The sequence below is a fragment of the Varroa destructor genome, unplaced genomic scaffold (genome assembly GCF_002443255.2).
Source record: "Varroa destructor unplaced genomic scaffold, Vdes_3.0 BEIS01000002.1, whole genome shotgun sequence".
NCBI classification, from domain to species: Eukaryota; Metazoa; Arthropoda; class Arachnida; order Mesostigmata; family Varroidae; genus Varroa; species Varroa destructor.
This window is the reverse complement of record NW_019211455.1, coordinates 5,491,564-5,505,862: the sequence shown is the minus strand read 5'-3', so window position 1 is coordinate 5,505,862 and position 14,299 is coordinate 5,491,564. Positions and strand designations below refer to the sequence as shown.

At 38.9% G+C, this 14,299-nt stretch overlaps 1 protein-coding gene and 1 non-coding gene across 4 annotated transcripts in view; both read right to left on the bottom strand.

Moving 5' to 3' along the window:
- Positions 1–14,299, bottom strand: part of LOC111243891 (tyrosine-protein kinase transmembrane receptor Ror2-like) — a 256,167-nt gene that overhangs the window by 108,507 nt on the left and 133,361 nt on the right. For all 3 annotated transcript variants that reach the window (XM_022790164.2, XM_086981214.1, XM_022790163.2), the window contains one exon: positions 14,084–14,208. In XM_022790164.2, coding sequence (XP_022645899.1) covers positions 14,084–14,208 — 125 coding nt within the window. The remainder of the gene's footprint in view (positions 1–14,083; positions 14,209–14,299) is intronic.
- Positions 5,063–5,134, bottom strand: TRNAC-GCA (transfer RNA cysteine (anticodon GCA)). Its single transcript has one exon. It is a non-coding gene; the product is annotated as a tRNA-Cys (tRNA).

Here is a 14,299-nt window from a genome sequence, read left to right as displayed (position 1 = left end):
TATTACATGCTTGTACAGTTTGATATTAAAGTTCCCATGCGCGCATACCAGACGTTCGCCTTGCCACAAATAACAACGTTAACTCGCAAAGCAAAAGTTATTTCAAGTTGTACGGATGTTACAATAGCGTCTCAGCTAAGGACAGATGAATGACACGATCATGGGGAACTAGAAGTTTGCGATGATATGTTTTGTTCAAAAGCTATAAGGTATCAAAATGATATGTTCCGATAACATCTGCTAGACAAATGATCTACATCGGTGCTTTCCTCAGTGGCTAACACAATACTGAAAGCACGAGACTGCACAGCGGCGTATTAGTTTCAGGAGTAGCCGCTAGAGGCGCCAAAAATCCTTGCTTGAACCTCCCGCCGCTTCTGTGATGAGGATAGACTCCTTCCGTAGGATGTAGGGGGCGCCCTTGGTCAAACACGTGGAAAGCACGCGAGGCTCCTGTCGAAGTGTTTTGATCAGGTTTAGTTACCTGATACCGCAAGGGGCAGGCCGTGCAAAGACAGATTTGTGTTATTTGAAATAATATATAATATAAAATAGTTAAAGCAATAGTCAAGAATAACCGTGGTTACAGGACACAATATTGTATCCTATGACTAACCATTCAGTAGTTTTTGTAAAAACTTGTGTATCTTACAGTTAACAGTGGCTTATTTATCATGATTTATTAAGTTTCGATAAAATCCAAATGAAGAATTGTAACATCTGTGTCCCAAGTGGCAGACAGTAAGGGATTGAAAAAGATGGTATAAGATTTCACTAGTAATTTCTGCGTGAACGCTAGTAAAGCTTATTTCAGTGCTCAAAGAGCTTGTTTTATCTTATCAGCTCAACATGGGCCAAGTATCTAATCGTTACTCTTAAATGACATTTCGCGTACAATAGGATTTAATTAGGATAGTTTACGTGGATCGTTAAATAATTTTATTCCCCCGTCTAAATTTAAAGAATGTTACTTTGGGGCATACCACACGAAATTACTAGTTCGCTGTTTCACTGCGCCGGTGATTGTAGAACATTAATTTAAGTGTATAAGTTCGCACTTTGAAATCTCGTCGGGCATTCTTTAATTCAAACAAAACCAAACGATTGACACATTTCGTTTACAAAAATGCTAAATTGACGGTATTTTTATTTGGCACATGCGGGGTTGTCAGATCAAACACAGAGCCCTGCCTCACTACATTTTTTTGTGTGTTGTATTATATCCCCGTTGCGTAAATATGTAGCCAAATTCAAATTAAAGCTGTTGTGTATAGGACAGATTACTTATTAAACAAAAGAAAAATGTTTTTAATGATGAACAGAAAAATCTATTTTAAGCAGCGTGGTTCAGTCACACAGTCAAACAGTATTAAGAAAGTAATACTCATTGGCCTCGTTTTTCCCATTATTTGAATTTGTTTTCTGTGATACAAACAAATTCTGTGATACAGGCAAATTCACACTTTTCACAGCGCATGTAACTTTAATAGACGACCTCCGGAATCAGCAATTTATTTTTATCAATAAAACTGTTTTGAATAATTATCGAACTAGCTCTGATGTAGCTGCAAATATGTATTTAGTTCTTATCTGCTGTCGTATTTTTTACAATTGATGCTAAATTTGTTTATTTATTCAGTTACACCTATTGTGCAGTATATCATAGGCAATGCTTTTAGCTAAATTAAAAACACGGCAAGTCCTCATCTATTTAGTTAAAGTATTTCACGAACCCCAGCATTGCAGAAACTTCTCTTTTTTAATATCATGTATTTATTAATAGAGCGAATTTCCTCAATTATATATATATATATTGTTGAAACTAAAGTCGGACAAAAGGTGTCCTTTTTTAAATATACTGACTAAAAAACTGAACTCTATATGGACTATATCTTGTATTTCTAAGACAAGCGTGCTTTAACAGGAGATTCCCTTTAAAAACAAGTTCATCGGAGAAGACATTGTCCAGTTACCTTGTGCGATCAAAGTTTAATTGTTGATCTAGGTTTTATGTTTCTAAACTGCTTGTCATAACGTAATATTTTACAAGTTCTACACTGGAGAGACTGGAGTCATCGCATACAAAATGGTAATCACGTAGCACCTCGTCGCAACTCAGAACAAGTAAAAGTCTCGAGCTTCGAGCTAGGTTAGTATTATTATTAGTCATATATCATATAAGGAAAACGATAAACTTGTTTTATTGTTACTGCAAACTAAAATGAAAAATACCTTCTAAACTTTTTTAATCAAGTTACGACAATGGGATTTTAAGAGAGATTTGTGTGCAAAAAACGTGCTAATTTCAATTAAACTTTTTATTAGCAGAGGTAATTTCGACATTAATAAATTTTTATTAATAGATACTATTTTTTTTATATATTTATAGGTTCTAAAAAATAAAATAGTTAAAGAACTAAGTATTCTAATTTTTAGGATACGTCCGTTAAGTTACAAATACAGAAACTTCTTCAATAAAAAGGCATATATATATTTATATAATTTTTAAGGCTGTATCTGTAAACAGACATTTCAACAACATTTGAACGTGCTAGGTATGTCATTCCTGCTCACGTTTATTTAGCGTACACACTAAACCACTAACTAGTCCTCAGGTTACTTTGAATAGTAAGCGCGCGTCAAGCGACACTTATAGTTGTAAATTTGCTGAAATATCCCTCAGATACACTACATACAAGAAATTTTAATGGTATTCAATTTCGAACTGATGGCAGGCCAGATCTGTGAAAGCGCAAGGCTAAAATCAGACATAAAGTTCAAAAGCTGCAAAAAATTTTGAAAAATTTCTAAATTTCGAAGGACTAACTGTTAAAGCTAATCTGGACAACCTAACTCACAAGAGATATTATCTTCTCTGATGTAACCGCTGATTTTTGTATCGAAAATGCTTTTTCAAGCCATTTCGATTAAATCTAGCATAGGAAGAGACAGAGCATAGGATTGATCGGTTTGCATAATGTTTTCCCCGAATTTTTCAAAAGCCGCATGAAAAATAATGTTAGCCATCGCGTTCAAGCTAAACAAAAAAGTTTTCAATCATGGCGAGTGTTTAACTAACGCAGAAAGATTGGATAATAATTGATCTCCGTTGAAATTACGAAAACGACGTCCTGCTTCCTACCATCATGAATTTGCTGCTTTGTTCTAAAGAGAATTGACTTTCATCCGGTACGAGGAGCAATAGAGAAGCGCATGCCCGTTACGACAAGCGGCTCGTCGAAGTTCTTCTCAATCTAAACATACCACCCTGAATCTATTCATAATAAATAATGATAAATGAGGTTTCCTTTTGTTGCGTCGTTACTATATGTTAAACTGTGGCCGGTTAATTTAAATTTGGGCGGATTTGAACTATATGTGCTAGTGTGGACACACGCGAAGTCTCGAAAAACCGTAAGATGTCTTTGTTTTGAGATAAAATATATAGCGCAATTCAAATGAATCATTTTGTAAAAATTCACTTTTTGCTAGCTTTCAAATTTTTGTAATAACAGATATCTTTAGGGCAATATGGTAGATATGCTAGCAGCATCGGTGTATCCCAATACATGGTATAGGCCCCTGACACGAGCAGATTCTATAGAAAGGAGCAGCGAAAAGAATTTATACCTTAAGTTAGCTCATGCTTTGACCGCAAACATGTGCCATTAACAATGTTAAATGCAACATTTCATCATAATTTGTGTTACCATAAAACTGGAGCCTCTGCTATGTAAATTGGTCCGGTTCGTTATAAAAGCAGAGTAAATTTCAAAAAAACGAAGAACTGGGACATGAAAAGGGCATACTCTGTTAGAATAAGTGCGAGTGTATACTTTAATTAAAATTAAGAAACTACCCCTAATAATAGCATCCGTAGAAATCTAGAGCTACATTTAACGAATTTCTACTTTTGACGACCTACTACATATTCTTCTGCTAAAAGCTCTGTATAAACAGTAAGTTTTCAAATAGTGTAAAAAAGCGAGAGCGCTTGTACGTCTCATGGGCTTAGTAGTGGTTTCTAGTGATTATTAAACAAAAAAAGTTGATTTTCATAAAAACATTTTCAAGCATATCTTTTAAGTCTTTACAGATCTTGCACTGGCTAAATCGAGCAACTTAAAGAAAAGTTACAAGCTTCCTGTTCAATTAATGGAGTAGACGATGAACCGTCATATTTCTGAAAATCGACGGTTTCTGAGGGTCGGATCTGTAGAATAAGCAATCACTAGATAAGTAGTCAGCGGCGCCGCTGTGTGGATGGAAAGACACCAAAAACGTAATACGCAGGAAACAACGATACGGACCATTCAGACATCATTGGCGACTGACACTAACTATCCGTATTCTTCGACTGTTATCCTTCGACGTTCAACGAGCGTCCTTTTAACCGCCCAGTAACTGAGCCCAATAACTGCACACTGCAAATATACAGTTATTGGGCTTTATATCGCATCTCCGTATTTCTTCTATACTATATTATATGAATGCGTGTGTAATACTGAATATATACTGACCTGTTTCCTAAGCGTGTAAAAAGGCCATTACTCATTTGCGGTCAAACTTATTATATATATATATATATGTATGTATACAGTCTGTGAATTATCTGATTAATATAACAAGTATTAGCTGCAATACAGTCAAACAGCTCAACGCGAATAACGTGTTCCGGCATAGCAATATAGGCGATATATTCATAATAAAGCGTACGTTTTACGATGAATTTTCGACGATTTTTCGACGAAGAAGAGCCATGCCAAATATTTCATAATTTAATCGTAAAGAAGAAATAAAGTGCTAACAGTACTAATCAAGTTTTGTTTATTAGTAACATTGTATCTCTACCACTAGTACAATCAATAGTATAAAACGTTCGACTTGAACAATACATTTTATTTTTGCACAATGGCTACATGATTCATAAACGAGTCATAAATGATGTTATGATGAGACTGCAGAAATGCTCCGCCAACGACACGCACTAAAAATAAAAACCACATACCAATACAGTTATTGTTTTTAAAAGAAAAATGTATTTTGTAAAGAAAAGAATCTGAGGGGACACCCGGGTTTGAACCGGGGACCTCTCGATCTGCAGTCGAATGCTCTACCACTGAGCTATATCCCCACGGCACATCGAAAAGCTCAACACGCATGTTACTCTACGGGTACCACTAATTGACATCAAAAAGCTATTGTACACATGAGCAATAGAAAGATAGATTCATAAAAGTTTATAACACAAACCAACCTATCAGAACTACTCTACAAAATCACGCTTGAGTGTAGTAAAGGAAAACATACCCTGGAGCCAATAGGGCTCTTTAGCTTGTGCAACAATGATTCGGACCTAATTTTCATAGTTCACATAATAGTTTTAATAGAATATGTGCCTGTCCATGATCATTCGCCATCATTTAGACCGAACAAAAGGCAATAAGCTTTTTAAATGGCTATTGAATCTGACAGATTTGTTGTTTGAGGTACACAAAATGAATTAGATGGTAACGGTATTCACATCTCAGTTAGACAGAATACTTATATAAATGGGTACCTTAACGTTATTGCTTTTATAAGTAAAAATATGTGTTTATATGGAATTGGTCTATAATAGCCGTTTATGGGGCGTCGTCGGAGGTAGCGGTCATGCATCTGACTGGAGGCAGGCCTTTGAAGGACCTCTCCTCATTGAAGTAAAAAATTGGTTAGTTTATTGCGATTCTATTGCACTCTTGATTGCGAGAAACATACAGAAGAAAATATGATAAATCCTACAGTTAAATAACAGTTCTATTACAGATCGATTATACTTCCTCTTTATTGACGTTCCTTTTAAAGAGACAGCATGTGCGGGTTTCACGCTTCGAGATGAGAGAAGAACATTGGCGTATAAATAAAAAACTTCCGAAAAACTATGAACTCTTCGTTCTTCTATAATGACTCGCTTCTTCTTTAATTTACGACAAAATGTGTTCGCGGAAAGAAAAAACATTTTGCCAAGGATAGCGAAAAAAGGCCAGGCAGGGAATAACTCTAGACACGGAAGTGGACGAGGGTTGTCCGAGATCAAATATATCGATTTTTGAACGGCAAATCTGAGAAGAGCGGAAGCTCGCTAAGCTCCATGGGCACCAGCTAGGTAGAGCCACGCCGTAGAACACATTCTGAGCTACATTTATCTCCTGCGGAATCGGCTGCGTGTATGTATGTGAGCTTCTATGTAGGAGATTCAGGGATACGGCTCGAGGTCGAGGCGGCTGAACGGAAAATCGGAAAAACCGCGCAGGAAAATCGACGGTTTGCCGGTGATGGTGGTAGTGTCTGTGGTGATACGTTCCTTGACATAGTTTAAAGAGGATTCTAGCCCGGCAAAACTCTTCGGATCGAGACGGAGTTAGGCAAGATATAAAAGATGGGCAAGCTTAGTCCCGGATAAGGTAAACGGCCCAAAAGGTGAACCATCCCCTTGTGTGTCTACATATATTGGATAGATTCTGGGATGAGTTTCAAGGACTTCTGAAAAGCCGCACGCACATCAACTCGTACGGTAGTGGATTACGCTGTAACGCTTCTTTGAGGTCGTCTGCTTTGATGTAGAAGGTAAGAAAAAATAGATAGAAAAGTAGTCAAAGAAAAAAATAGACTTGATATAGCTGGCGAGCGCAGAAGAAGAGGTCCGGCTAAGATTCGATCTTCGGGAACCGCTAAAGATTTCCAGGGTAAAACAGTGAAGACGGTGGTCCCATATTAAGTAAATTAATCAATTGAAACAAAAACTTCTTTATTCTAATTACTTGCGGCCTCAATGGAACTCTGCATGAATGCGTGAGAGCTATAAAACTAATCTTTCGTAAGTCATATGGAAAAAAAAGATATGGAAGCTTAAAAAGAACAAATCGGTGACTTATTCAACGCGCATTTTAGATTGTTGTAATTGCTATTTAACCTAGAAAGCTCTTAATAGCTTAATGCGTTTCGTCCTTGCTGTGTAGCTTCACAATGCGGCCAGTGTTTCGCGCACAAAAAGTTATACATTTGACCTATAGCTCGCTGCCGTATAATCGGGACCTGTTTATATTATGTTGGCCTACGCGATAAACCACGCAACACTTATCGAAGAGATTCATAGTTTTAATATTGTGATATCCGGACCAAAATCTGCATGCAGTTTATTAGACATTAGGCGTGTCTACATCTTCAACTGAAGTCAACCAGAGACTGCTTGTGAAAAAAAAATAGGTTGCTAAACAACCGTTACACCGAATGCATTATTACGGTTAAGAAAATGATCTATGGAGGAAATATTTCTATGAAAATTATTATTTCCTTCAAGAACAACATCGTGATACATGAATCTGAATGAAATTTGACATCCCCCACCGTCTGGAGCTGTCGCGATAGAGGTTTTGAGATAAATTTACCATAAGGGGCGTTAGCGAGAAGCGCATACGAAAGAAGACGAAAAGGACGAAAGATCAGGCTGCTCCTTCCTGCGGACGGGCCGTCATAGGTGGCAATCTGGCTCACTTCGCCTTCCTGCGGTCGCTTCGCTTTCGCGCACTGACCGGCAGATGAAAATGCAGCATGTCAAGAATTGAGGGCAACTGTAAGAAGCTCAATCGCCAATCCCACAACGGGCCGCTCCTAAGCTTCTGGGATAAACACGTACGGTTCACACGCTGACTAGAGGCACCAGGGCCATAGCAATGCAAGTTTCCTGATTGAAAAACGGTATTTTGCATTGAGCGATATGAGCAAGAAGAAAAGTAGCAGAAGCAGGCCTGTGCTAACACTAATAGAGCAAGGCCCCTTGAGGGCCCAAACGTTTTCGTCAAGATGGGCTACTAGCCGATCAACGAAGTCTACGTACGACCGGCTACTGTGTATAAGTAAAACGTTTGGAAAGGGAGGTATTCAACGAGCTTAGCATATTTCTTTCAAATGGCGACTCCTTCGAAATTTTGAGGGGTTCAGTATGACCAACTACTGTGTTCCTTGCGATTTCAATCCCCGCGCGGCTTCAGTCTCCATGCCGTTGCCTTTATCCTTGACGCAGAGGTCTCAGTGGATAGCGAAAGAGCCGCCGCGGCGCAAGCTTCAGTTGAAAATAAAATGACGTAACTTCGAGGGCACAGCATTATTTAGATTCGTTCACACTTGACAGTGCCTGCTCTACAACTGGCACTGCCTGCATCGACGCCGCTGCTACAACTGCGCGTCGTGAGGTGAGCACTCTATTCACTATTTCTTCCGTCTTTTGTAGTCTCCGTTAGTGTCGTTTTCATTCTTTCTGTCCTCGTTTAGCCCGTACGCTTTTTCGATGCTCCTTTACCAAACGCTCGCCCACTTGCCTGCCTGTCTCTGTTGTCGAGCCTCCTGTGGGCGCGAGTAAAGTCGCCGGATATTGTGTACAAGGGGGGAGGGGGGAGGGGTAGACTAAACAGGAATGAAGACCTATAGCCTTTCCGTCGTCCAACTATGAGCACGAATGGGATGGATAGAGCAAAGGCAAATACGGCTTGATCTCTTTAACGGAAATCTCACTATTAGGCAACAGAGACTTGGGAGTAGTGACCTTTGTGGGAAATGATGGCTGCGTTACTTGTGGTAATGCCGCTGCTCGTAGTGATGGAGAGCTAATGTTGGTTGAGACGAAGCGCGACTTTAAAAACGGTAGAGAGGAAGGGGATCAAAGGAGAGGGGAAAAGATAGAGAGTACAGGCTTAATTCAGAACTGGGAAATAGTACAGATAACTACAATCAGAACAAAAGAGCGCCAATTCATACTTACTCTCTTGTTGCATGCCCAAAGGTTACCGTTATGTATGGCGGCAGACCATAGTCGATGCTAACATTGGCGACCACAAGCGTCAACACTTTTCAGATAATCGGTTTTGTTATATCTTGCGCGCCAATGCATATTAACGTACAACCGCATAGAAATACACAGAGTGGTAAACGTATGGAGCTGTGAGTGTCGTTACATTATCAGGCTTCAGGCTCAGTTGTCAATATGTTGTTAGACATCGATAGACAGGACATATTGTTGGTCTTTTAGCCTTCATGAGCACGAACAGATAGAAGCGGGCCGTTTACAGAAAAATTCGGGATTTTCGGGACCAAATAGCATATGTGTAGCTGTTATCACCTTAATCCAATTTCTTATTTTATGTAAATAATTCGAATAGAATTTACGAACTATCTATGGTAGAACACTGCATACAATATAAACCACAGGTGATAACTTAACACAGGACCCTTTTAACGCCACCTCCAGCATCCACTCACATGAGAGCACTAATACTGTCGTTACCAGTAAGAAAACTAATCGAAGTAAGTACAGAACAAGTTTCCCGTGATAAAAATGAATAGAAATTAGGTTTTTCTTTATTTGACGACTGTCCAATGTCCAGAAAATCTTTTTTAATACCCTTGTCGTCCGACGAACAAAGTAGTACCATGAAATTGAACTTGGACATTCAGTCGCTTTTAAGTATCACGCAGCGCTAGCGACGGCCAACAGGGCAAGTTAAGTTTAGCCGTAGGGCATCTTGTAACAAGCTTTCAAGAACCAAAAAAAGAAAGTTAACATTATTAGCCTATTACTCAGTTTCGCAACAGCTGGCTTGTTAGCATTCTCATGCGGCCCACTGAAAGCCTTCATCTACTAAAAGCAAAGGAAAATCCAGCTTGATACAACAATATAGCCCCTCTGAGCATCCCTTGTTCGCAACATCAACTTCTTGTTAACATCGCAAACGAACAGTAGATTCCACTGATAACCGAGCCGTATGCATTAAATAATACGTATCGAAAGTAACGCTGCTAAACTTCACCATTATATTTATTATGGCGTAACGACCTAGAATCACAAACTTTTTACGCAGCCGTTTGTACAATATAAAGAGTATGCATTTAATTATTACTTGAAAAACCAGTAGAAAGATCTTTCTTTACTGAGCTTCTATGCAGGTCAGTATGATGAGTAAAGTTATGATAGAAATTCTCGAACGACTCAGAAACGATGAAGCAAACTTTTGCTATATGTTTGTCCTCTATTCATTTTCTCTATGATTAAAGACTATTTGATGCTCGATTCTAACATGGACGATATCTAGCATTAAGAATTCTGTATATACGAACAGTGTCTACCTAACAGAGTATAATGGGGAACGCACATGATAGACGAACGAACGTCGTGTATCGGCATAACGCGAACGTAAAGGTTACTTTCGAGTTATATTACTCTAGAACTGCGTAGGGAAGCACCTGAAAGGAATGACTGCTCGCTACGTAGAGCCATGGCGCCGCCGGAGATGGCCTTGAAAGGCAGTGATATGGATGGCATTTTCATATTTCAGGCTATAATATACATATATGTAACGTGCACGTTTACTTTACCACTTTGTAGATATTAGCAGAACATTAACTTGGTTCTAATAAGATTTGTGTATCCTTACCTTTCTACTATTAAATGTTGCAAACGAGCAGATGGATCAAATAGGTTTCTTGCTGTGGTCCTGCGGCCACCGCGTTGAATTAATTTTTGTCCAGTGTGATCATTTTCGGCATCTGAATAGCAACGTAATAGTTGACAGCTTATAATGTAGGCCATCTTCTGATAACACGAAGCCTATCTAAAAGTGGTGTTCGAACCAAGTTTTGTGTCATTTATTCTTCCGCTATTATCTACCGTCTACGATGCATATTATGGTGAAAGAGCAGGACTGAAAATGCTCAAATGGACAGTAGCATGGTGACAGGGACTACAAATCAAGAAAAAAAAAAACATCCTGTACATTGGAGTTCTATCGTTGTGCATCGCGCATTGCGTTATATAAATGATATTGCAAAGGGTAACGTGGGCATGTGGCAAAAGATGGTTGCAGCAAGGGAGCAAGCGATCATCATCTCAGCAATTATCATTTTTAATTTTATCAAGTGTAATTTGTTTTTTACCTTCCTGTAAACTTATTCGGTTTGATGAGCCTGCCTTTCCACAGCATTGCATAACCACGCCTTTCTACTATACATATATGTATAGGTATGACAAGGTGAGATTTTAGAACAAAAATAGAAACCAGGACTTTGTCTAGTTTATATTCTTCAATACTCAGATATTTTTAGCGCACTTATTTTCTATGCTAAACCTAAATTATCTATCAAGCAGAAAGATATAGCTTACGCGTGTTTTCTCTACGTTAAGCGAGCATTCAAACAATAACGTTTGAGGTTCAAATGAGGGTTTTCTTATAAATCGGCGTCGTCTAATGTGGCTCGCCTCGCGTTCACCGGGTGTGTGTGTGTGTGTATATGTGCGTGCAAAAAACCTTCAAGTCCACCATAGGTGGGTGCCAAAAACATTTTCAACCGCGACCCCAGTCCGTAGTGAACCACAGTCTATATTTGCAAGCTTAGCTTAGCTCAGCATTTAGCTGTAACTAGGTAAGTGAGAGTCGATTTAGATAACTCGCTGCGAAACGCATTCTAAAATGCCTCCCCATTTCTATCGAGAGCTGAGCAGACAGGAAAGAAAAACAAAGACGAAGAAGAACTTTCAAGGAAGGTCCTAAAATGGGATTTTATGTTTTGGGTTTAGATGTTTTCGGGCGATACATTGCCCGAGACGATCGAGATCATTGGGTTCAAATTACGCATATACACACATATTCGTATATATATAGTAAGCTATCCTAATGAAAACATGTTGCACAGGTCACGCATGAATATGCATATTCCATATATTGGATGACGCGTCTTCATAGAAACGACGGATAACAGTTCGGCTCGATCGCTAGTTAAACCAAAGTCCCAAAGGGCCTTTGTGATGATAGAGAGAAGATAGCAGGCTCGAAGAATTGTTCAAAAACAATGCCACCGACGCTGCTGATTCTGCTGGCCTGAAACCCGGAGTCGAACACGGAGCCCGTACGCTGCATCTCATCCAGGCCAGCGGAAGCGACCGGGAGCCGCAGTACAGTGAGCACGAGCGGACGAAGGGAATATTCATCTCCCGAAGGGCGCTGTCTGCGTTAGCGTTCTTTACAGCAACGAATCAGCTTCCTCTCTCGACGTGGTTGTCAGGCCTGCTTGACGGTTTGCCCCTCGGCAGGGCGCTGTGAGTGCCCGTAGTACTTCCGGTAAGTCGCTGTAAGCAAGTCACTTGGGTAAAGAGTCCCCCAGGAGGAACACCTCATCAGTCATCAGAATCTAAGGAGGTAACTAAGGAAGAGTAAGGCAGCAGTCACCCATTCGGTAGCAGAACGAGAATATAAGTGGAAGGCCAACCAGTCGAAGAAGGCTCACACATGACCCTAGTAATGGTCAATGCATATTATTGCCATGTATGTAGCACGTTCATACGTGCTCATACGTATCATGGGAGCCAACTACGCCATCGTAGAGAAATTGTCTGTTACAAGAATTAAAGCAATCCCATTGTCCCAGAAAATAGTTTGTCGATGGTGATGCTAAACTGATATTAAAATGATTCTATTACGAGTGAATGATCGATTTCATCACTACGACTTCATCTCTTGAAAACCATAACACTAATATTAATTCGGCTTTTCCTGTGTGGAGGTATGTGGCCATTGTTCTCCAATTAGAATTATAAAACACCAAAAAGTGTTTTACATGGAGATATTATGTGAATCTCGGAAGGCTAAGGGTCGCTTGGGCATCATATATAAAGAAGACATTTTTTAGTTATATTCGACACTTACTGATATAATATGGATAGCTCATTTTACGGGCTGGTTATGCAGCAATTGAGAAAAATGCCAAAAAAAAAAACAGACAAAAAAGAAGGCAAATGGTAGATTTTATTTTTGTTATATTATGATTTTCCAAAATGTATTTCAACATATTGCGATACATGGACACATCTTCCGGTTAGCTTGCCAAAAATATATATTCTCATTTTTTACCGATGTATATGTATGCACCCAAAAAGCGTAGTCGGGTTACACTTTCTGTACGTATGTACATGTGTACTTGCACAGTGCTCTAATCCCTAGCCATCAATCGAAATATCACCTAATGTTTGATAAATCACGTCGATGCTCAGAAAACTCGTTTTATAAAATAGTTGACAGGGAAATATTATTTACGGCATGGCTAATTAGCAGCATTATGCCTGAAAAGATGTTCGTAAAAACATAAACAACAATGTAAGGTAGTCGTTCATTTCATGCGAAACTACCCCGCGTTATGAGAAATGGATTCATCGAAGCAGACCGTCTCGAAAGACATCGCCATCTAGAGGTCATGGGCTTATCAAACACGAAAGAGATGTCTTCATTTGAGGCATGCCTTTCTAAGTAAAGACCCCCAGACATTTGTGAAAACGAGAACCTACTGCTTCGTAGTAATCCCATCTGTCACGAATGATTATTTTAGACAAGAACCCCCAACGACTATCAAGATGCGTATGAGTATGATATATTAATAAGTTTAGCTAATATTAAATCTTCATATTAAATTGTACTATATTCTAGAGAGATGTTTCATGCAAAATTAAGTATTGTGTATTGAGTGGTTTATTCACTATTAGACCCAAAAGGATAGTTACGGTTAGTTATTTTACGAAAGCAATTTATATTAATAAAAAATTATAGCTAGTAAAAAATTATAATATATATATATATATATATATATATAAAATCCATAAACAAGAACGATGAATGATACAATTAAAATTATATTTTCTAATAAAAATATTAATTATTAAGTAAACAAATCTGTCTAAATCGAAGCACGTTAATCCCTCAATCAAAGCACCCTCGAAATCCTTAAACATAGGTTAACCTATCGTTAAGTTGTGTATCTTCTTGAGCACCCTGAAGACACAGAATCATTGCCGGGAGAGAATCATAGCTAACCCAGGATCTATCTTTGGTACAATACTGAAACATGAGCGGCCCATAATGGACACACCGACCATAATCTATTCATAGTATTTAATAGGCAGGACAAAACTGCGGTTACGCTTGCAAGTGTACGCAGTACGTGCACAAAGGCACGTTCTGCGTATTTTTGAAGCAAATAAGTCTATCGAACTGTACAGAGAGCTTACCGGTTCGCCGTGATAGAGCCAGATAATCTGTGGCGCAGGCTCACCTCGTGCCTGACATTCGAGAAGAAGTTTCTGGCCGTACGTAACATTGAACCAACGCCGGCCACCGCTGATTTTTGCAGGCACTAAAAATTACACAGGGATTATAAAATTATTATGGAGAAGTCTCTGGAGCAAGTTAGTTAATAGAAATAACACAAAAAGGTAAGAATCACA